This window comes from Pundamilia nyererei, unplaced genomic scaffold (genome assembly GCF_000239375.1).
Source record: "Pundamilia nyererei isolate P.nyererei 1_Seehausen unplaced genomic scaffold, PunNye1.0 scaffold00002, whole genome shotgun sequence".
Classification (NCBI taxonomy): Eukaryota; Metazoa; Chordata; class Actinopteri; order Cichliformes; family Cichlidae; genus Pundamilia; species Pundamilia nyererei.
The window spans coordinates 4,644,592-4,670,232 of record NW_005187403.1 but is presented as its reverse complement, the minus strand read 5'-3'; the positions used below and the strand labels follow the sequence as shown (position 1 = coordinate 4,670,232).

The 25,641-nt window shown below is 39.3% G+C and overlaps 1 protein-coding gene across 2 annotated transcripts in view; it reads left to right on the top strand.

The window, feature by feature from the left end:
- fibcd1b (fibrinogen C domain containing 1b) overlaps nucleotides 1-25,641 on the top strand; it is a 122,839-nt gene that overhangs the window by 27,888 nt on the left and 69,310 nt on the right. Inside the window, exons 2-4 of one of the 2 annotated variants that reach the window (XM_005720217.1) lie at nucleotides 1,893-1,976; nucleotides 9,322-9,801; nucleotides 23,019-23,178. In XM_005720217.1, coding sequence (XP_005720274.1) covers nucleotides 1,893-1,976; nucleotides 9,322-9,801; nucleotides 23,019-23,178 — 724 coding nt within the window. The remainder of the gene's footprint in view (nucleotides 1-1,892; nucleotides 1,977-9,321; nucleotides 9,802-23,018; nucleotides 23,179-25,641) is intronic. The other variant, XM_005720218.1, reaches the window with a different exon arrangement.

The window sequence follows — 25,641 nt, the reverse complement described above, 5'->3', positions numbered from 1 at the left end:
ATAGTCTTAGTCATATAAATTCACTAATGAAAATCTTATGACACCAGGCTTGGATAGAAAACTCATTTTGATATATTAATTGCTAATGTTTGCTGCATCCATTCTTAAGTACTCAGCTGGGATTGGGGATGTGTGCTTTTGTGTTGGGGTTATTGTCCCTAGCTAATTGAGCAATTCCAGTGGGGGAGGAGTAGTGTTTAAGGTCATGGAATAACGTGGTCTCTGGAAGCAGTTAGAAAGCTCACACTTCCGTAATTACTCTGCTTTTATCTGTGTAGCAGCTAGAACCGCTAGACAAACACACATATAAGCAGCACTAGGCACATACTGTATCCTGAAGCATGTTCAAATTTCACACTGCACACATTTACCTGTATGAATAAGTGCTGCTTGCACACAGTGTTTTCCCCGCATGCAGTTAATTAAAAGTTACTTTTTGATATTTTCTATTTTAGAAGAAACTCTGTCCATGATTTCTGGAAATTGAACCTGTCATAAAAACTGAATTTAATGATACGTTTGAGATGTAAAGGAAACGTTTGAAAAGTCATGCTGAATATTTATACTGACATTGGATTGGGTAATGTGGAATGACAGGATGCCACATCACTTGATGGAAATGAAAATGATTAATCTACTGTACAGAAGGCTGAATTCGGACATCCCGAAAATCAAAGTGGAAAAATGATGCAGCAGACTCCATTTTGACAGACCTGAACAGTCTGAGGTGCAACCTGGCAGCGTTGGACGGCCTAAAACATAAAGTTCCAGAGGTGTTCGATTAGATTTAGGTCTGGCGAGTGTGGGGGTACAGTCATTGGTATCAATTCCTTCAATCTCCAGGAACAGCCTGCACACTCCTACCACGTGAGGCTGAGCATTGTTGGACACCAGGTGGAATCCAGGACCCACTGCACCAGGATGAGGTCTGACAGTGGGTCCAAAGATTTCATCTCGATACCTAATGCCAGTCAGGGTGCCGTTGCCCATTGGCTGTAGAGGTCTGTGCGTCCTTCCATGGTTATTCCTCCCCTGATGATCAGTGACCTACTACCAACCCAGTCATGCTGAATGACGTTACAGGCAGTATAACATTCACCATGGTTATCCAGACTCTTTCAGGTGTGCTGAGGGTGAACCTGCTGTGATCTATGAGAAGCACAGGGTGCAAGTTTTGGCACCAATTGTGGTATTCTATGGCAAATGCCAATCTGGTTTCATTGTGCTCTGCAGTGACCATGAAGCCCTTTAGAGGATGTAGGTTCCTCATAAAGTCTGTTTCTGATTGTTTTCTCAGACACATTAACACCAGTCTGTTGGAGGTCATTTTGTAGTTCTGACAGTGATCATCCTGTTCCTCCTTGCAAAAAGGAGTAGATGCTGGTCATGCTGATGGGTTAAGGACCTTCTATGGCTCTGTCCGGCTCTCTTAGAATAACTGCCTGTCTCTTGAAATCCCCTCAATTCCCTCAAGGTCCAATGTGCTAGGACCTTTGCACCCTCTGTACGGTCCAGATTTCAGCTCACAGTACCAGTAGTGACACTGGCCCTAGCCAAACAGTCAGAAGGGATGAGGAGGGAAAAAGTCAGTGGCCTCCACCTGTAAAACCATTCCTATTGTCGGTGCTCATTGTTACCCCTCTAGTGCACCTGTTTTTAATTTCATTAACACCAAACCTCTGCTGCCAGATCAATATCCTACAAGTTTAATTGACTTGATGCTAAACCCTGATTAAAAAGTATTCCTTTACTTGTTTTCAGGAGTATATATCCAAAGCCTGTGCGTCTATGCATGTATGTGTGTGTTTGTTTGCATGTGCACGCATGCTTGATTGCACATGTGACTTGAACAAACGCCAACACTGGTGGCCCTATCTGTTTGTCCCATGCAGACGTTCTGTGAATGTGTGCCCAGCTCCTCTCAACTCAAACATCGCTGGTCAGATTCAGAAACAGCCAGGGAGACCCCAGCTAAGGTAAGGCCCCGTTATCACAACATGTACGCACATGTATACTTGAGCAATTTGTCTTTTTAACTGGTTGAATTTACACAAATCAAACAAATTATTTTGGCTAGAGTTTGAATTAGATTTCTGCAGATTAATATGTAAGTTGATATGAGGACTAGCAAACACTGAAGTGGATAGAAATGGCTAAATAAAAATAATCCAAACTGATATAATGTATAATATTATAATGACACAAATTAAATCCCCTTATTTCTTCCTCTATACTACGTGCACTGCTGTATACACTACTATCCACCATCCTCCTTTTTAGTCAAATCAGGGGCAGACATTGAATAGTTACTTGCTCACCTGTGGAGGAGATTATGTTTCACCGACAATTATTTTTTTAATCACCAGCCACTATCTCACTCCTTTAGAAATGAATCGTTGTGTGTAACACATTATATTTTGCCACTGAGAAGCAGCAATTGCACAACCTCAGCTCAAATACCCAGACGCACAAGAGGAAGATGGATAAGACCCTGCAGATACTCTGAACTGAGAGGGGAGGTCATGGCTACACTGGGAAATGGAGCCTGATTGTATAGCAGATTATAATGAAGAAACTGCACTGAATGCTGTTATGAGTCAGATTCAAACCGCCAGTGAATGAAAGGAGGGTGGAAATGGTGAACATGACTTCTTTTAAAACCAGTCCGTGCATGCCAGTTTAGCTTCAAAATATTTTTGTACTTTTCTGCGTGTATTAGTTTGGCAGCTCCAACGTGAATGTCTTCTGTGTATACATCGATTTGTGTCAGCATGTGCGTGTTTGTGTTTTGAGAAGAGGGAGAGAGGACGAGAGAGTGAGGATGCTTGGAAGAGTTTTGCTAGTTTCCTGCTTATCTAATGAGCAGGCAAAACCTTTTGTCCAAGAACTGTCTGCCAGTTCTCCTGCGTGGGAGGACATCATTTCCACAGAGAGGAATTCTCTCTAATTCTCTGCCTCTTCTTTCCGATCTATCTATCAGAATTCCCCAGTTCTCCTCTCAAATCCCATGGTGTGGCTTGAGTACAGAAAGGAGAGGACGTGAAAGTCAGCCACTAATTACAGAGTGGTCTCCTGCTGTGAGATCGAGAGTCTCATTTACAAAAAAAACCTAACTGTTAAGAGGCTGCTTGCATCCTGTTCTCACTGTCATTATGCCACTACAAATCTCAACCTGAGGTGGGAGACCGCGTACTCCAATGGGGCATGAAGCAGGTTGCTGTTTCATTTCATTTTTACTGACCATCAAAACACAATGCAAAAGAAAATCTCTGGCTCCAGAAACATTTTGGTTGGTTAATAATGCATAAAAAAAGGTTAAATTAGCCACCTTTGTTTCTAAAGTGGAAAAGATGCCTGGTTAGTTAATTTCTTTTTACACTTGCTCTGTTTTCTATTTCTTTTCTGTTGTCTTATCCCTATGCCATGTTTATTACTGGGAACATTGTTTGCCACAGCACAATAAAAAAATAAAATCATAAAATTATAAGATCAACTTAACCGAATAACCACCTTGTTGTTGAGCCAGTGCGTTTCTACAGACCAAAATATTACCTGTAAACAGAAGAATGAGTACATTTCCTGTGATTATTCTTCTGTTGAAAAATAAATAAATCCTCATCCTGTACTTGTTTGAGCAAACATCCTATAATGACACATAATTATGTTATTGTTAAGTGACCTCGTCTTTTATTGATATTGTAAGTTGTAGGAAAAATTGACATCCAAAGCAGTAGAACTTCCCAGGAGAAAAAAGGCCTTAACAAAAAAAAGTCAGCAAACCTTTTAATCATTTTTTTTAAAATTTGATTTGATGGAATACGTGTGTGGTGAAGTGTGGTTTGTGCAGGGGTGGGGTGGAGCAGTGGGTAACTGCCAGGGTATCCAAAAAGAACTATAATAAAGCACTGTTGACTGTGACACACTGAGTGAGTTGTGTCCTGTCTTCACAACATGCAATTTTGATGATTTTTGGTAATGGTTCAAAAAACTTTTCAAATAAGTGTCTATGGGCATTTCGAGATGGTGCTGAGTAACACACTTCTACAAGGACTGTGTCTCTGTCAGTGAACTGAGAGGTTTTCAGCAGTATTTCAGCAAATGCTTCCCAACAATGCAGTGTCTGTGGGCAGGAGGGTGAAATCTGGATTGACAGATTAGCAAAACACAGAACTTTAACACTGAACTGCACTTTTGTTGATTCATTGTTGTATTCATAAACATGAAAAACAGATTCTGCAGTCACGTTAGGGAAAATGGTGGTTTGAGATTGCAGCAACACCAAAGTTACTGCAACCATGTGCAATGAATTTGTGGTTTTGTTGCCCTTTGAAAATGTTTCTTTGAAGACGAACGGCAGGTATGTATGAGTGATCAAAGCAACTTTGGTTCATCAAACCAGCAATAGAGCAGCAATAAGACAGACTCAATAAGACTGGATTAGATTAATAACACTTAATAAGACACAGAGTTGAATGTTAGATAGCAAGCACTTAGATGTAGAAAAAAGTTCTTATATAAATGTGTGTGAATGAGACATGTTATATGAAGTGCTCTGAGTGCTCAGAGTAGAAAAGCACTATGTAAGAACCAGCTCATTTACCATAAATAAACTGGTAAACACAAAAGTAGAGATTCCTAAAAAAAATACGATTATTGTACAACAGCAATTTCACATAGGCACGTTCTTTTATAGAAACCAGTTGGCAACTAGTTAGGTCGAGTTGGGAGTCTCTCCACATTTATATATTATATGCCAATTATAATTGGCATATAATTATATTATATTATATTATATTATATTATATTATATTATATATAATTATATTATATTAGCCTTAATTTTTCAAGACTAAATTATTATTACAGATTCGATCATTGTCTAGTTACGGTTCAACATGCATGAAACACATCTACTCCTCTGTGTTCTGAATATGTTTTAATGTATAGAGGTCTGCCTGTCAGCATAACTATGACTATCATATATCTTTTCCATTCTACGTTAATAATCAGTGTGCTAGCAATGAATATTTAGTGTAGTGCCAGTGATAGCTTTCACTGATGTCTTGGCCCGCTAGCGATAGTACTCAGGCAAACCGTTCTAATGTTACGTTGCTGTCATTCTGCAGAGCAAGGCCATTATACACATTATGTACGACACAGACACCCCTCTGCACACACATCCATAGACACAGCCAAGCCCAGTGAGTTAAAATCACTGAGCCGCACCTCATACAAACTGGAAAAAAGAGAAACACAGTTTTGATATGTAAGGAAAGATTTTACGGTAAATTCTAAGTATAGTCATAAGGCCTACATGTTGAATTAGAGCAAGCAAACGAAAAAAAAATGCTATGTGCAGTATTATTCCCCTGGAGCTCATTTCTACGATGATGTATATGGGTGAAAAAATAAAGCAATGCGCCAGTTTTTTTTATGTTCTTTCTCCCAAAAAAGCATTATGGTCAAATTATGTAGGTCTCCATGCAACTATGTGTCCATGTGCATATATGCAGTGAACATTAAGTGGCATAAATGTGTGTAGTGTATCTAGTGTCTAGTTGTACAGTATGCAGTATGTTGCAAAATATTACATATTAGGACATAATAAAAAATTATCTGGTCATCACCAGCTCTTAAATTAGATAACAACAGAAGACACATTATACTGTCTCATTACTTATTTAACTAAAAAAAAAAGTACATTTGAAAAATTAGTACACCAGAAGATTCAGAACTTTTAGCAACAGTAACTAGATGGCTTTAGTCTGTCACATCATTGTGGAGGAATTTGAGCCCATTCATTACAATATTGTCTGACTTTATTGAGGTTTGTTGGGATTCATTTATGCACAGCTCTCTTAGGGCCCTGCTATCCAGTCGTTAAGTGATGACGTGACGAATCCTACTTCCGGGCCTAAAGTAGTCTGCGTTTAATATGGCTTTTGTGTTGTTAACATGTTTAATGCTTTGTATTTTCTTCTATTTAATCTCAAAAAGCTCCCTCGGCTTTTATTACCACTAATCATTTATTTAAGCTCAGTTTTTCAAACCTTAGGATGTAACTACAGCCCAGCCCATGCAGCAGTATATGAATGACTAACCTCGTATTGTGGATGGATTATCTCAGTTGTTCTCCTGGCTGAAGTTTGGTCCTTTTACAGCATCCTGCCATGCGATTACATTTGTTCCTGACCACCGAGAACACTAACGTTAACTTTTATCGAGTGGGAAAAAAGTTAGCTTGTTTATATTACGCTAACATAGCTGAGTCGCTAGCGGTCACATAGCACATCATTATATACCAGCTAGCCAAACTTCAGTAACCCTACAAACGTCACTGCTATTTAGTTTTCTGTCTTCATTTTGTTTCCAAAACCCCGCAGTCTTGACATGCTATATTGCATTTAGATAGAAGCTAGCGAGCTAACTTCCTGCTAACTTCTAACTCCGTTAAATGTCATAAATTCTGTTTTCATTGATGCCTGGATGTTAAACTCAATTGTTACACCTGGTAGAGCAGAAGTCTGATCATTTTATTAAAGATGAAAGACTTTAGACAGTTTTTCAACTCTCAGTAATGCCATAGTGATTGTTTGATATATGGACCTGCAGCAGAGTTTAGGCCCAGACACGGCTAGTGACGTCAGACTTAACGACCGGATAGGAGTTCTGTCAAGTTTAGGTCTGGACTTTGACATCTTGGTTCTGTTCTTTTTCAGCCATTTCGCTGTAGATTTGCTGGTGTCTTGGAAATATTATTATTATTGTCCTGTTGCACAACCCACTTTTGCCCAAGTTTATTTGTCACACAGAAGCTCCCACATTTGACTCTAGAATATGTGTGAGTTCAAGGTCAACAAGTAGCTCCGCAGAGCGGATCAGCCACTAACCAGAAGGTCAGTGGTTCGATCCCAGGCTGCTCCAGTCTGCATGTCAACCCCATGTTGCTCTCCAATGCATCCATTGGAGTGTGAATGTGTATGAATGTTAGGCACTTAAGCTTAGAATTGCTTGTGTGAATGGGTGTGATTGGGTGAATGAATTAGCTGCATAAAGCGCTTTGAGTGCTCGGATAGAGTAGAAAAGCGCTATATAAGAACCAGTCCATTTACCATTTAACTAAGGGACTGCAAAGTTCTCAGGTCCTGTGGCTAAAAAAAACTAGTCCAAATCAACATGCCTCCACCACCATGCTTGACAGCTGGCTTGATGTGTTTATGCTGACATGCTGTGTTTGGTTTTTGCCAAACATATTGGTGTGCATTAAAGCCAAAAATTTCCACTTTCATCATGAAACAGCTTTGCAAATTTAACTTTTTTTTTCTATGAGCATTATAATTTATTGAGCTAACTGAGGCTTAAAAAGTCTGAGATGTAGCGCTTTGGTTTTTTGTGGTCCTTTGGAAATAGGCTCATTACCTTCCCAAACAAATGGGGAGGATATAAGACCGTAATGAAGTAGCAACTGTTTCTTAAAGATCATTGCTAATGTCTTTCTTCCTTGGCTTTGTGTTAAAACACCTGAATGCCTCAGACCCACAAAACTGCTGCTTTTACTCAAGTGCTCACACTTTTTGATGATTAGTTAATCAAGTGTATTTGATTAGCAGCACCTGATTGCTTCTTACCCTCTTAAGGCAGTAAAGGTTTGTTTTTTTTCAGTTCCTGCATTTTGGCTTATTTTTGGTTAAATAAATAATGTCATAGTGAAATATGTCACATGTTGTTCATCTGAGAGCATCTTTTTTCCCATTTCAAAATCTGCTATGGACTTTTTTATTTTGTCCCAATGTGTAAAACCTTACTATTGAAAGAGGGTGTACTTTCTTTTTACCATACCTGTACACCAGTTAACACCCTTAACCTACTAATGTTGAGATCCTCATCATTTTTACCTGTCAGGGCATGGTTGCCCATGCCCTGTAGGATGATGCCTTATAGCATGTTCTGAAGCATCCCATCCCTCTGATGCTAAATCAAATTGGGTATTAGAAAGTATGGAGGCCTGGTACCCCCTGACACTTTAGCTGTCAGTAGTTTTAACAACATTGTTTATCATTACATCTGTACAGCAACTCATTTTTAAAAAATTAACGCAGGAGAGTTTTTGCAGCGACAGTGATCACACACATGTGAATGGTATCTCAAAAACAAAAGCCACATTAAGGTGCTTTAGTAAGCAATGATTCATGAAATTTCACTAAATGTAATCAACAGATTCTACTGGAGACAGGAATTAAAAAGAAAATAATAAAATAAGCCAAGTGCGGTTGAAGTAGTCATATTGGTTGTGTGTCTTGTGTGCTTCAGGTTTACAAAATTGGCATCCCATGTACACTTGCACATATCCAGGCAGTAACAACGTTTTATGTCTTCTATCCAAAGACTGTGGGTAAACAAAGTTGATAGGAGTACTTCCTGCACAACACAATTGATTTTCCTCACATTAAAAGAACTGTAAACCTCTCTCGTAAAGCAGGCCATTAGCTGTCTATTAGTGTGCTTCGCGGTGCTTTGTACAGCCAATTTACATATTAATGTGCTCACTCTCACTTTCACATGCTAACATAAACCAAAGCCCACATACAGTCATTGAGAACAAAAAAAATACAGACTGTAGAAAATAAAAAACAAAAATCACTTAGACATCAACTGGTGATTCATTTGTTAGAAAGATATTGGGGAGCTAGGAACTATTAATCATTCATATAGGCGGGCCATAGTGCTTTCTCCTATCCATTGCTTAACCTAAGTGGGCCATCATAAAAAAACATTTTATAGCCCAATTATTGAAGACTATGTTACCAGTACAGTTCCTCCATTTTTTCTCTAAGTGGTTTCTGCTCATTTATTTGCATCCGACTGGCCGTCCACATCATCTTTGCTTTACTCTTTCTCAGTAGCTCCAACTTCTTCATGTTTTCTTGTTTTCTTCTCCATGTTAGAACTGAAAAGAAGGAGCTCTCAGGTCCCTGAGTGGTTTCCAGACATGTATGAGGCTAGTATCCTCCCCCACACTGCATCACCACTCCAATGATAAGCAGGGTCTTTGGACAGAAATTGTCTCTTTGAGTTTTAATAAGGCCGACAGTTGATGGGATCTTTTTTTTTTTTTTGCTGCATAAATAATTCAAAACTACACTTTATCACGGAAATATGGTTACATTACTTAAAACTATGGCCCCGGTGATTGAAGAAAGTCATTTCTTTTTGAATAACTCAGCTTTTTTTTTATGTCATTTTTGGTGTAATTGCATTTACTTTTCTAAAACATACCTTTTCTCTGCCTACCTTTCTCCCTCTCTTCTTTCTGACTTACAGAGGATGAGCTGCAGCTACCTGCTCTGCACTATCCTTCTCTTCGTGGCTGTATTGCTGGCTGTCACTGTAACTGGCACCATCCTTTTCATGAATCACTATCAGGCTCCACCCATGTCTGATGGCCTACCCCACATTTCTACCAACCAGGATGAAGCCAATGCCCTGGTCACTGTTGAGAGAGGCGATGGCTCTCGCATTAACATCTTCATTGACCCCAACTGTCCGGATTACAACAGTAACTTTATGCGACTGGAGGGTGTGCAGACCTCATTGCTCCACTCACTGACCGACCACGACTCCGACTTGAAGTCTGTGAAAGGACAGGATCGGGCTCTGCTTGTCAGTCTGGCTGAGGAGGTGGCCAAGCTGTCAGCCCACGCAGGCCAACTGAAAATGGACTATGAATCTCTACGCAGGGGGCAGAGCAGCCTCGGGCAAGACCTTAACACACTGCAAACGGAACAGGGACGCCTCATACAGGTGAGACGCATAAGCAGAGAAACATTCCTTATACCTCAGTGTGATGTAAAGATCAATACCTCTTTCATCACAGGTTTTAGTTGAAGTATAAAAATATGAAACCATCCAGAGTAGTAAGCATCTTCAATTGTTTTGTACTTATTTTGGCACATAGAAGATTAGAAAGGGTTTTATTTCTTAAGAAGAAAGGGAAATTCATGCAGTTTGTGGGAAAACTATCAGTTTTGATTTGATTGTTTGTTTAGTTGTTGTTATTGTTTTCTTAATCAATGAACCAATTTGTGAACTGTATTTAAAGCAATGCTCCTAAACCCTTGGGCAACACCCAAGTCCTGACTTTAAGTACTGTACTGAGGTGTTCAAGGAGTGGATTGTGACACATCTATCAATATGTATCGATTGTGACACCACCTTCAGGAGCGTGAGACAGCATTGGACTTTCTGGTGTTATTTAGTTACTTCCTTTTCCCGACTAGAGAATCCAAACACCATCACTGACTAATCAAATGCCAAGTAGACTGTGTCAATTTCTTTTTAGACTGTTAAAGCCAAATAACAGCTAATTTGAAGTGCGAATAGGGCTCATGTTCCACTGGGTACAACTTGCTCACTGTAGTGTTTGAAGACGAGGTCACGGGGGGAAGAAAATGCCCATCATGTTTCAAGAAACAGCAAACACATTTGCACATTAATGCAGTAAAACAACATAATGTTTCCCAATGTGTAAGTCAGACTGAGCATTGGATGTAAACATAATTAGACACCTTTTAGTTTCGACTGTCCACATTGATTTATTGATGATACATTTCCCAAATGTGCGTGGAGAATCTTCACACTACATGGTCTTTTAATTTTGGCCCATCAGGCTCAGTCTCTCTACTCTGCAGTAAATAGATTTCATAGCTGCCAGCCATATAGCTCAAACTACTGAATTCATTCTGCTTCTGCCAGTCCCCCTTTCTTTTTCTTTTTTTCTTTCTTTTCTTTTTCTTTTTTTTTTTTTTTTTGTTAAGCCAGACCTTTAAAGCTCACAGATCAACATTGTATAAAAATCACCCAGAAACTCCCTAGATGAGTCTGCTCTGGACCTGTTGGCTAAGAAAACATGGGTGCTGATTGAGCACACAAAGAGAACGTAAAACGGTCCATTGCCTTTGCTCCTGTTAATTTCTTGTGTGGGTGGCATCGTGCAATGGGTACTGAGGCTAAGTGGAGGTGGTACTAGCAGCTTAGACAGTCCAAGTGATTGATTTCCTCTTTGGAAGCAAGGCATGTGGTGCGCACATCCGCTGTTTCTGCCTGACACTGTGGTGTGACTATGTGATCTATGGGCCACCTGTGGCCAAGACGTCTGATTTATACGATGACACAGAGCTGACTGTGCCAGTGTTAGTAATGGCTCTGTGTGCACTGCAAGCCCCCTGAAGAACAGTTTCACCCAGCTACATAGGGAGAGGCCCTTCCACATCACCTGATGTACAGGGAAATGTGATTGCAGCGGGTTTAGGACCAATCTTTTTCGATCATTGAAAAACTGACATTCATTTTTCACAGTAAGTGCTTGCAGCCTCAAATAGAAAGGTACGCCAAAGCCCCCGTATTTGCATCCAAATAAATCACTGTGATGGGAAAGGCTCGTGAAATATAGGGATATAGCAATGAGGCAATACATCCAGCTCATGGTCAGGTTTCAGCACCAGCAGAACACAGGCGGTACTTCTCGTTAGTTCAATTTTCTTTCCTTAATTTGAAAAACGTAGCTAAATTTGACAGCGTTTACTGTGCTGTAGTGTTACTCTAATCTAAAAACTTTAATTGGGAATTTAAGATTTAGAATTGTGAGCAATGACGTTTTGACCACCTGCTAATGAATGCACATATCCATAACACTTTGTTCATTAGCCCATGTTCACATTTTAGATAACTGATTATTTAGATGTGCGTGCATAACAGGCTGCTAGCATAACACACCTGGAGCAAGAGCAGATGAACTACAAGCTAGGCAGTCGAAAACTCTGCAGTTCTGCCTCTGAACACTTTTGCTGAATGTTTTGACAGATTTCTCATGTTCCCACCTTTACAAGCAAAAGACCTGTTGCATTTGTGACAACACTGTCGGCATCGACTCTAGCAAAGTGCAACCGCACTTTTGAGCATTTCATTCTCTCCTCCATCTGCACAAAGACCAGGATCTGTGTGGTATGTGCGAGACAGAGCTCCCCTCGCCCCTCACATGCAGGCTCTGAGAGAGATAAAGAGACAACTGTCCTCAGGATAGGGAACAGGGGAAATGCCTTGGATTAATGGCTTAATCAGTAACAGAGGAGGTCAGATAAAATGTGAAAGATAACTTTTATGTACCAATAGTAAATATATTTTCTTAATTTTTTTCAGTATTGAAAATAATACAGATAACATTGGAGTTTACTGATACTTAAATCGTTTTGCCCTGGAGCCTGTTTAATTATCAGATTTCAGTACCCATTCCCATTTAGCATCATATTTTTGCTGCTGATCAAATACAGTTGTTAGGATAGAGTGCCACTGTTTCTGTTGTTTTTAGGCACAAATAATCATGGTATCCTGTTAAATTAACACTCTCTATTAATGTTACAGACAGGCAGGAATGATAATGTTAGCTGCCAAGGCTCCAATGTTAACATTATTGTTTTATTACTGAGCTGTAGCCTTTGGCAGCTACCTTAATGATAAAAGACAGCTAATGTTACTGTCAGGCAATTGCGAATGGTGAAATGAGTAAAATGAACGTGTCCGTCAGCCAGGTTAACTTTAATGATAACTATTTAATACTTCAGTGTTGTTGAAATGGGAGCTTTACTGACCTCTCAGAATTCCTCATGAAGAGTAACTCAGTGTTATGAGCCTCAGCTACTTCAGCTGCTAGTGAGGGGAGGGGCTGTGCGCCTCGCTGCCCACGGTGGTGCTATGTGAAGTTGTCCGTTAGCTGGAGGAAGAGAAGACTATCATAAATTAGTATCTAAACTGGTCGTCCATTAGTATCTGAGAGGTGATTTTTCTTTGACAACCCAGTTGCTTACTTGTTCAGAGTACGGCAGTGAGTATTCATTTGGAAAATATTTAAGGGCCATGAACAGAACCCTGGTGGACTCCAGTTTGCTTCATTGCTGAAATTCACATATGCAGTGAGGTGATGCCTATAACTTCTAGCTACAGCTTCATTCAGACACATGTGATTTATTACTTTCATTGGTGTGGCCTCACCAGCCTCAATGATGTTATAACAAGCCAGAATGAATACTGTCAGAAAGGTTACATTTCTATTTAGGTCTTTATTACACATACACATAAAGGTGTCACACCAAATTACTTATCTGTAGGTTTAAGCTTTACGTACTAAAAAATATAACTATAGTGCTTAATATTCTTGCACCCTTTTCTCAAGCGCCAACTCACTGATTTTGCCTTCTGTCATTTATATAACATAGTTGTACGCTGTAACTGAAGATTACACTTCTGGTTACCGCAGGGACCAAACGTCAAGCTAACTTTTTAGTTCTTATTGTAAATTACCCAAGTCCCAAAGCACTCCAGTCCAACACCCTCACACTACTGCAGTGTAGATCTTTATTTCCTGTGAAGTGTTCTTACCGTTAGGGGTTGTCTCCATTAATCTTTTTTTTGTATTAAGTTAGAACCTGTCAGCAGCGGTATGAATTACATTAAACATTTTTAATGTATTTTATTTTTAGATCTGACCAGCAGTGGCAGCCCTGTGCATAAGCTATGATGTACAAAGTAACCGTAAAAACTGAAGGCTATGGCCCATTAACAGAACTCCAGCGCCCACAAAATGAGCCTAAATATAATGTTTGGCACAATATATGACTGCAAAAACTCAATGAGGAAAAAGCAACAAGGAAGAGTATGACTTGCTGATATCCTTGAACCACAGGTCACAGTTTAAACTGAATTATGTGCCTGTGGAATTTTAATGTTGTTGACAAGCAAAACTCAGCAATAGAAAACCGTATTGCTCAAGATGTTCATTAAAGTTGATGCAAGTACTGTAAATAGCTGAGGAGTTTAATATTTTCTGCCAGAAATAAGATTTAAAGAGCTTGAAAAGCTAAAGCCTCGGTCACAATCAGTAAAACTAAGACTAGTAATTGGTTGTTTATTGATTGTGGAAGGCTGCCAGCTGTCGTTGGATCAAATCAGCTACAAAGAAGGCGCCACACTAAAATCCTCCTTGTGATTCGATCTCTCACAAATTGCATAGATGACACTTAACTTCTCATGAATATGCGTTAACTAACAACTGAGCTGTAGTGAAATTTGAAAAAAAAAAAAAAAACATAACTTAAACTGGAAATACAAACTGTTTTCTTTTATAATAAACGTTTTTCTTTTCCTCCTGAAGCCAACATGTTTCATAAAGGAGCAACTTTTACTTTGAATGCAAAATGGCCTTCATTTCCTGCATAACACTCTTTATAGTTTCACAACTGCTTAGCAAGTAGGTGTGCATATGCATCTTTGTGTCCAGTTTCACTGAGCTACAGCACTACAGCAAGCAACTGGTTCCCACCACTTGTTAACCGGTTGGGGAATGCACATTTTCCTAGGAAAAGTTGGTTTCCAAGGGGTCGCTGACTGGTTTCTAAGCCTGTGTGACTGGGGTTATATTATTTTAATAGATTACAGTTACCAACCAGTTTCTTGGTCTGTGTGACTATGCTCTATTAACAGTAGGTATTGATGACTTCATAAAAAAATCAATTGCAATTAACAGTTTAAAAGGAATAAGGAAAATGTATGTTTTAAGAAATAATTGAAACAATACAAATGCTAAGATAACCTTTATTAGTCCCACACGTGGGAAATTTGTTAATATACCATATTAAGCTTTTAAAAATATCCAAAATACAGTCAGTAACAATAGGTCATTTGCCTCTAACATGAATGGGATCATTTAATTCAGTGGATTAAAATGAGAACTGATGACTGTTTTTGTTAAATATAATATTTTGTAACAAAACACAAGACATCATGTATTTCTAGGACTGTGGAAAACAACTCTGAGACAGAAATGAAATGCAGTACTTATTTATGCATGTGTGGGCCTATTTCGCAAGTGAGACTTAGGACAAGTATAGCAGAGAAATGTTGAAGAGCCATTGCACGTCTTTATTTCATTAACAGTGATTTAATGGCATAGCTGGGCTCTTTGCACTCCACCCCAACAGCAAGCTACATATAGAAAAAAATCAAAATCCTTATCAGATATTACTCATATTTGATATGAAAACATCCTGTTTATGTATGAAGGCTCTCTCAATCATCAGGGTAATCTTTTATTCATCGTTTCTTTGCTTCAGAGGCCTCATATATCTAGAATCGCTGACTGTTTAATTAAATGGATACAGGATAGGAAGAGGTCGGCCTAACATTTATGAAACACTTTAATACAGCGAATTAAGTCAAGCCCTTGTTGATGGTCAATTTAAGCACTGCTGAATTGCTTTCACATAAGATGTTGGCATATCTGTGAAAAGTATATGTAACTTTTTCCCCCTTAAAAGATAAAATGATTATTTTAAAACTGCATTTTTGTGTTTACATGGGTTATCTTTGTCTAATATTGAAAGTTGTTTAATGATCTGAAATATGTAAGTGTGACAAAGATGCAAAAAAAAAAAACAGGAAAGGGGACAAGTACTTTCTCACACCGTAAACTCACAGGCCTGTTAACTAAAGATATGTAGTAAGTACACATGTACAATATGATACGCAAGATTACATTAATTTACTTACGCATAAACTTTTAATTGAACATTTGCACACATCATATGCTAACACACTTATTTCCCATACTATAGTATAGTAAATGGTAGATTGTGAATGACAGACAATTCACAGACAAGGTATCAACATAAATTACAGCTGACAATGATTATGCGCCTTAGATGTGTTACAGTAAGTTACAGGTGTTTCCTTTTTCATTGGAAATACTTTGTGGAACCATTTGTATACTACCCCGGTTGTCTGCAAATGAACTGTCACTGATTACGCCGCTTGAGCGCAAAACAAAATCTTAATGTTTTCCTTTTGCATTTAAGACCTGTTTGAAATTATATCTGAGGTTCGGAATAGACAGATATGGCTGAGAGTTTAAATTATTTCTAATTTGCAAAAGGAGAAGAGGGTGACTTTGTGAAGTGAAGATGTCATATTATGCAGATGGTGACTAAATGACATTTTGTAATTGCCCTTTCTAGCCTTGCTGTGCCTCTCTGTTCTGTGACTCGGCACCCCAGGGATGAGAACGGACTCTTTATTTTGTTTTGCCACAAAGTTTCAGCAGGTCAGCATTTAAGTTTGCAGTTTTAAGAAACAAAGCATCAGATGAGAGTGGATTTTATCGATGGTGAGAAGCAAAGAAGCTGATTTTGAGTGCGAGTGCACTGCACATTATCGTCTGAATTGTGTTAAGCTCTAAATAGGAACACTTACTAACAATTTGACTTTAACCTTGACTCATGAAACAAGGCTCCATGTGTTGAGTGCTGTGGTGTTACTGATTTTGTAAGACTGTGCAAAGGCTGCCTAATGAGAGGTAATTACTTCATGATCCTAATTGATGTGTCAGTCAAGGCTTAGCATTAAGACCACAGACAATCCTCTGTTTTTGGTACGTACAAACAAACACAATTAACTTTTAAAGACAACACCAGTAATAATGTTAAATGTGCACAAAAACAACATTTACAGGGTAACTCAAATCTTTGATAATTTCCCTACCTTTCTCATTTTTAAAAATGAATTTTTCTGACCACACAATGGGTTTGTCGTCAAACAATCAAGATGTGCTTGAAGTGCAGACTTACAGCTTTAATTCAACGGGTTTAACAAAAGTATTCCATTAAACTTTTACATGTTACTGACATTTTTATATGTAATCCCTCATTTTTAAAGGCTCTAAAGTAACTAGCCCTCCTTCACAAAAGTAAAGAATTGCTTTGCATGAACCAACTAACATCACCAAATGCTGTTTCCTCTGTTGAGAAGAACTGCAGCCACTTTCCATTGCTGTGTGTTTGTAGGTCTCTTTGAACTGAACTGAAAAGCTCGAGCCATTGGTTTAAGATCAGGTGACTGGCTTGCTTACTGAAGAATATCTCATTTCTTTGCCTTGAGAAACTCTTGGGGTTGCTTTTGCAATATGCTTTGGGTCATTAACCATTTGTATTGTGAAGCACTGCCTGATCAGTTTTGCAGCATTTGACTGAGCATTGCCCAGTACACCTTTGACTTTATCCTGCTATTTCTAGAAGCAGTTTCATCATAAATATATTCTAGTCACAGGTTCAATTGGCAACCATACATTTGCATGCTATAAGATTGCCTTCACACCATGTTTGACAGATGATATGGTATGCTTCACATCATTAGATTCTCTTTCCATCCCTATAGGTTCTGCTTCCCATCATTCTGATACAAGTTTTATTCATCCAAAGACTACACACACTCTTTTAAACATATGCTGGCCATGTCCAAGCCGACCTTTTTGACTTGACTCAATATCATAAAAGGGTTATTCTTAACCAAAGAAACAATTCTGTGACCCTGAAATAACGATCTCTCAAGCCTTATTAAGAATTTGGCTATTTAGCTGTCTCTCTGAATTTTTCACCCTAATAATGGCCTAACTTCCCTCCCTGTGGTCTCTTTGGACCTCGTATTGATAGTACCTGTCACCAGTCACCAAATCAAGTTCAAATCTTTAAATTAATTCTAGCTCTTAATATATAAAGTCTTTGTCTGTCCACACACTCCTTCTAGACAATCAATAGGTGACCAACCAAACTTGCCACACAGGTTCATCTTAGACCTCTGAAGGTTTTGTCTACATCAGGTATTATGACACCATCATGCTGCCTAGCAACTGCTTAGCAGCCGGCTAAAATCACGAATTTTTCAACACTTTATAAAATATAAAAAGGGTCACATCATATCAATTTTACAGCCAACAGTGCAAACAGGCCCAGCAGTACTGTAGCATGGGCATGTACTAGTCTGTTTAATTTGGCATAGGATCATGAGGGACAGACCTTACTTTGCTATGAATCTCCTTGTCAGTAAATTCACCAATTGCCTTTCAGCCCCTTTAAAATTGAGGTCTGGTATACTTGTTAAAGCCCTTAAATTAAAGCTGAAAGTCTGCACGTCGATTACATCTTGACATTTGATTTCAAATCCACTCTAGTGGTGAACAGAGGCAAAATTACAAGCTGCATCATTGTCGAAGTAAGTACGGACCTGTCCCTGCACTTGCAGTTGTACACATCAAACTGTCTTTCTTGTATCTAGTCTAGGTGTAGAGTAAGTGATACCTGTATGGAAGGCATGCGTCTTCTTCTTTTTTTTTGCTTTTAAATTAAACACAGCATGCTTATACAGATTCAACTGAGGACAATTACTACATTTAGCATTTGTGAACTTATAAGCATGGAAAAAGGAAGAAAAAAAAGGAGCAATATTATATATAAAAAATATAGCAATATTAACTAAATAAAGAGTAAAATAAAATATCCATCCATCCATCCATTCGCTACCGCTTATCCTTTTCAGGGTCGCGGGGGGTGCTGGTGCCAATCCCAGCTGTCATAGGGCGAGAGGCGGGGTACACCCTGGACAGGTCGCCAGTCTGTCACAGGGCTAACACACAAGGACAGACAACCATTCATACTCACATTCACACCTAGTGGCAATTTGGATTATCCAATTAACCTATCCCCACAAACTGCATGTCTTTGGACGGTGGGAGGAAGCCGGAGTACCCGGAGGGAACCCACGCAGACACGGGGAGAACATGCAAACTCCACACAGAAAGACCCCGGCCTGATGTTGGAATTGAACTCAGGACCTTCTTGCTGTGCGGCAACAGTGCTAACCACCGTGCCGTGTAAAATAAAATAAAATAAGAAAATTCACGCGGGGTGTGAGGCATGAATTATGAGCAGTTCATTTTTAAGAATTCTAGAAATGGCTGCCAAATCGTACAAAAACTCGCCAGTTTCCCCTTTCTATCACTTATCTGTTCCACCCTGGCCACAGACACCGTCTCATTAAGCCACCTTTTAAAACACGGGGCCGAAGAAGACAGCCACTGTAAAAGCATACGTTTCTTTGCCACCAGCATGCCCATTGTAATTATCTGTTTTTGTGAAAAGGAAAAAGATTCGATTGATGCAAATGATCCAAGTATAGCCAGTGTACCATCAAGTGGTACTTTTTTCCTAAATTGGTTTGAAAACCACGTAAGAATTTGGCTCCAAAAAGCTTTCAAGACAGGTCAGTGCCAAAATAGATGTGCAAGGGAACCTTCACCGATATTACTTCTATCACATAAGTGGGACACAGAATTATAGATCCGGTTAAGTTTAAGTTTAGAAAAATGTGATCTGTGAATGACTTTAAACTGGATTAATTTATATCTGGCGTTTATTGAGCCTTTCTGAATATTGGTAAAAAAGTTTGACCATTGGTCCTCAGACAGAGGAACGCCGAGGTCTTCAGCCCATGTACTCCTAATTCAATCAGAGTCAACTGGGATTGTAAAGCACTTGACAAACTGAGATATCAGATGTTTAAAATCTGCTTTCCGAATTATATCAAAGTAAGTATGACTTAGTGGCTTCAGCGGAAAGTCTAAAAAGTTTCATTGAACAAAAGGCATGCGTCCTCTTTGCACTGACATGGAGGCATGCATGTAAATGTGTCTTTTTGTTTGCAACTTTGTGTTGTGTTTGTGCGTGAGTTAAACCCCCAGTGTCACCGTGATATTATTTCATTTTAGGTTGCTGTGCCTCAGAGGTGTGTTGCATGGTTATTGAGGGCAGGGAATGGCCACTGGGGTTTCTAGCTAATGCAGTTTTAGGACCCAAATATAGCTGCACAGACATATGTTTGATAGAAGATTCTGAATCCCCTATACATGTCTTTGAACACTGCAGGTCTCGGTGTGTGTTTGTGGGTGTGCATGTGTGCATTTGGGTACAGGTAAGATGAAAGAGAGGGAATGAGATGAGGATTGTGTCCGTGTACAAATAACAGCCAGACTATTTCTCCTGTCTGCACAATATAGTGTGCAGTGTTCTCAAATGGAGCTTAAGTCCTGGCTGTGCATACACTTTGGCCAACTAGGGCAATGTGTGAAAACAACCTTTCTGCAATGAAAAGCACATTAAGGGCTGCAGGTATGTGGCCGTGGCAGATCAGAGAGGTTACACTGATCTTTGCAAGTCCTAGCATACATATTCATCAGCATCCTTCCCACAGGGCTCTTTGTGTTTCACAGCATAGTTGATTGCTGGGAAGCATTACCACCACATATTCTGAGTCCAACCCGGAAAAGAGCCAACATGAACGTGGTAAAATACATCGAGTCTTGCATTTAACATACGAATCCCAATTATAGAAATTGGACTGCTAGAAATATTCAACCATAACATCTAGATCATCCTTGAGAAGACTAAGGAGGAATTTCAAAGTCTGCATATGTAACATTGATTTTACATTGGAAAAGTCAGAGAATATAACATTTTAGTTTGGGTTTATGAAGCGGGTAATTATAAATGCATCTTTCAAAGCTACACTGTTAAAAAAACATCCTAAAACAACGGTAATATTCCGGCAGCTGGGGCACCAAAATACGACCGTAAAATAACAGAAAATAACTGTTCCATAAAAATACGGTTATTTTCAATAATGAAAATAGAGTTTGTTGCGCTAAATTGACATGGGATTCTGCCTTTTCCAAGTGCTTTTAGACATTAAATTAGGAACATTTTTACGCGATCAAACAATAAAGTTACCTATAAACAAGGTCACTGAATGTGGAAATATGAATCATAATACGTAAATGTACAGAAATATACAGTTAACAGTTGGTTTAAATAATAATTGATTGCATGCCCTGGGACAGACTGACAGAGGCGAGGTTGCCATATCGCTCCATCGGCCCCTTTGGCTATCACTAGTAGGCGGTAGGTGAAGAGTCTTGACCACGGACACAACGACGGCGAGTGTCCGAGCCGGGGCGCGAACCGGCAATCTTCTGATCACATGGCGAACTGCCAACTCTTGAGCCATGAACGGCCTAACTAGCAACGATAATAATACTTATGTGATGTAACACAAGCTTATAGGGATCATGTTATATACTTTTCCATAGCATTACATTTGAATTCAATCTTTCAAATAACGGACAGATATTTGTGAAATCATGATACATTTGTGAATGTATTTTAACAATCTAAATATGCATATGTACAGACAGATACATTTAATAATCATGACAATTATGTTGTATTACATTACAGTGATTTAACGTTAATTTACATTCAAAATGTGAAGTTAAAGTCTATTTACGTAACTTTAATGATATTCTAGTAGAACAGAGCATTACTGTAAAATGCACAGTAAAATGCCTTCATATTAGAGTTTTTTCCTACGGTCGCAGCGTTACCCACAACCTTGTTGTTAGTTCACATTCATTGGCCAATGCTTAGCGTCATGTTATTTATATTAATTGCAATTCCTACCTCTACATTTTTTTTCAAAATATATAATTAGCACAGTGTGTCCGTGCAATGTTTTACATTGTGGCATGCAGAGAAATCTTAACAAAGTAGCTCACAGAGAGAGATTGAGCTTGTTATTTAACCCCAAGCTGGTAGGGGGAGCTCCTTATTAAAACACTTGCTGGTGCTACAATGTGCCTCAAGGTTCAACAACAGCACAACAGAAGTCACTCATGGTACAGCACTCTCTCTACAAAACAACAACTGTCAGTGACTCTGCACCACGGCGTAAACACAACATTCAAGATAACAGTTAAAAGTAACGTAACCATAAACAGTAGAACAAGAACATCTAAACAGCAGCACATGTCCCAAGGCATGATGGGAGACATTTCTGGATGTATTTTTACGATCTAAATATGCATATGTACAACAAAATATATTTAACAAACAAGTAAATTGTGTTTTATTACATTTACAGTGATGTTATGTTATTTTACATTTGACGTGTCAGATCACAGTGTTACTTATGTAAATGTAATGATATTCTAGAAAAACAGTACACAACTGTAACATGCACAGTAAAATCATTTGACATTACTATTTTTTGGAACAGTGTAGACTCTTCAGTCCACTTTGGTAGTGATGAAATTCATAAATCTTCCTTATGTAGCTGTATCTATAGTTGTACTGACAAATATGAGGAGATTAAAGGGAATGGCATTATTTCATTTGAGGATAAATTATGTTACTGCACTTGGACTCTGCACCTGGTTAGCTCCTGCCTTCCAGATAATGTGTAGTACGTGTATTGTTTTCACATGGTATTTGAATCCAGTGCAGAAACCACTGACAGTGCACACTTTTCTAAAGAGGGGTTTGTTATGCTGCCAGAGTGTAAATACATTTCTGTCAGGAAACAGTCTAAGTAGCATTGCTATTCCATATGCATTAATTCATATTTGGAGGTATGGCTCTGTTCTGGGACTCCCCAGCTGTTCTATTTGCATTTGTAGAAAGATTAAGTATGGGAGAGCACACGCCTCCTCCCCTTCCATTTATGGACATGGAAAGCAGGAGGCAAAGATAGATTAAAGACACTGAGCATGAAGGTGGAAGTGGGATTGCAAAGGGGCTTGCCTGTATGCAGGTTGATGAGGCTTAAATAGCATTAATCATTTTATATTTACCATATCAGCTAATGTTGGCTGGCACTGACATCAGCTGATCTGTGGGGATTGCTGGCTGAGCTCAACTCTGCAGCTTGCCAGAACTAATGTTATGCTCAATTGATGGTTTATAACCGAATAAATTCCAGCCCTTAAGAGGGTCCAAAACAGATTTCTTTTATGAAAACTTCAAGAACCACATTTTACTTTAAGACTCACATTCAGTTTTACTATGCATATCTAAACAGTAATGTGTATGACATGTTCAAAAAGGTAGAAGAAGCCTGGCTGTCTAGGAGGTAGTAAAAAACCCTCGGAAAGCTTTGGGAAATGGTCTGAAGCAATGTGCAGAGTAGACAGTTTAAAAATGTTCAAAGTAAATAGAGACGACTGGCTTGTGTGCATTTGCATTGTAATTACGAGTGTAACGCAACATATATTTAAGTGTTTTTCTCTGTCATTCCCTGTTTGTGTGTTGCAGCTGCTGTCAGACAGCCAGATCAACATGGTGAAGGTAGTGAACTCGGTTAGTGATGCTCTTAATGCCATGCAGAAGGAGAATGTGGGTCTGAAGGCACGTGTCAAGGCTGACTTACAAAGGGCACCAGTCAGAGGTGCCCGCTTCAAGGGCTGCTCCAACGGTAAGAGAAATGAAGCATGGTTGGACTTTATGTATCTGTCCTGTGGGCTTGGATTCTTATATGTAAGGTTTTCTTTTTCTTATATTCTGTTTTTACCTTTGTCTCTGTATATGTAATGTATACATCGACACATTTGACCTTTTCAAACTCTATTCTGCTCCCCGTCACGATCAGTCCTTCTCTTCTTCCATCTCCACCATTCATCAAAATTTTATTCCACAGACGTGCGTCTACCATCGGTCTTCCCACATATTTATTCAATCCAGCATCTCCTCGTGATATCAATATGTTTCTCTGAGCTACATCTCATCCACCTCATCCACATTATCCACTGGCCTTGGTAGAGATGTGGATTTTTTTTTCTCGCTCTCAGCATGAGAGATGACTTGCATGGCCACCGGGCTGTGTTGCTGAAAGGCAGAGAAGGGCCTGAGGCATCATCCCATTGGAAGGCTTTCAACCAGGCATAGTACAACCAGTGGCATCCCCCTGTTGGATTTGCGCTGTCTTAGGTAGCCAAGGTCACAGATTGAAAGCTGCCCGTGTATAGCGGATACGATGCCAGAATAAAAGAGCAACCATTTGTGTCTTAGAGGTACAATTTGAGAAGGTGCAGGTGTTTACATAAATCTGTAGACATAAAGAAGTAGGCATTGTCTAGGAATTGCATAACAAAGGGATATTTTGAAGTTCGAGTTTTGCTTATGCTCTAGAATGCTTTATAAAAAGTCATGACTAATATTTAGTATATTTATTATATACTTTAATATTAATATATTGCAGGCTTGTAACATCATCAACCTAACTGTTGCAGCTGAGTATAAGTTCTCCTTGATGCTGATGATGGGTTTCTAAATTAAATCCAAGTACCATATTTATTTATTTTTACAAATATAACATATATACTGTTATATTTTAGGTAAGTGGGTCAACGATGTTCAGAATTTTTATATTTAATGTATTGCATTTTACAAATGTATCTATAATATATTTAATATAAATACTAATACTTAACAGTTATAATCAATTTGATCTGGAATCCATTTAAGTGTCACTGTTAATTGGAAAGCAGGTCTTTAGGTTGAATAACACTATTGGAAACATTATATATTCTTTAAAATTTAATCTGTGACAAAATTCATAGTCAAAACTCAGAAACTCACAGTCAACTCAAGGTTCAGTTCAGAGGACGCCGCGCTAAGGCTCTGTCCATGGTGCCGAAGGTTTATGATGATGGCAAGAGTTGTCATCCAACAATATGTAATACACTTCAGTTTGGCTTTAATCTACTGTCTCCTGGCTATATATTAATGGCAACAACATCCGAGACAAAAACATTAAATTCCCCTATTCAGTCAGGAGATCATTAGTCAATTTATGAGCCGCATTGTCATAGTCCTGTGTCTCCCACCGAGCCGGCATCTCCACCCCTGGGAGGGGCCTCAGTGTTCTGCTGATTGCTCGCACCTGTGGGTAATGAAGCCAGGGACTCATAAGGCCAGCACACTCAACCTCTCTTCGCCAGATTCTCAGCTAACCCTACCACGCACCAAGTTGCCAGACACAAATCTCCGCCAAAGAGCTCCAATCCGGACGCTGGACCTCCTGACAGTCCCACGGGCTGTTCACCCGACTCACCTGCCTGCCTCCTTGCCTCAACGCCAGTAATTTCGGACCACTCACCTGGCCCACTCACCCCTTCATGCCACTACAGACCACCCACGGCAAGTACGCAGTACTAAGGAAGATTCAGAACGAATAGCTTGCCCGTATCTCTCCCGAACCATACCTGAACGTCTGTACTCTATTTACAGTGACTCTGACCCTTGCCCCGGACCCAGTTTGACTCTCCCTCCAGCCCAATCCCCGGAACAGCTGTTTCCACAGACCAACAACCAGATTGCTTTCTTAGCCCAGGCTGCTTAAAACCCTTTTGGTTTAATTGTGGCATTTAGCACTTGTTAAAGTCACATCCCAGTTTTCCTGATTGTGAACACTTACTGAGAAAACAAAAGTTGTCACTGAAACTACTTACGAGCATTTGAGTCCTTTCCCTTTTGAGGCGGCCTTGGCCGTGACACACATAGATTTCCCCCCACTCAGTTTGAAGGAAAAATACTTTCAAACTCTAAAGAGTCAAAGAGAGAGAGTCAAAATAAAACCCACAAGGTGCTATTTATTCGATAACTTCCATCATATTAAATTGTACATGTATTTGCGTTACTGTGATTATGCCTGTTAAGGAGTCATCATGTACAAGGTATATGTTTTTCCTAATTCCGTTTCTGGTTTACATCCAGTACGGGGTTGTAGTGATGATTACATCAGCCCTGTTGTGCCTGCTGGAGTAGCTCGCAGGCTGCTGCCTCTCTCCAGTTTTCTTACGGTGGAGCCTAAAAACAGGTGTTGAGTTCAGTCAAATATTTGTCACGCGTTATCGCTCATTATTAATAGTTTTCCACA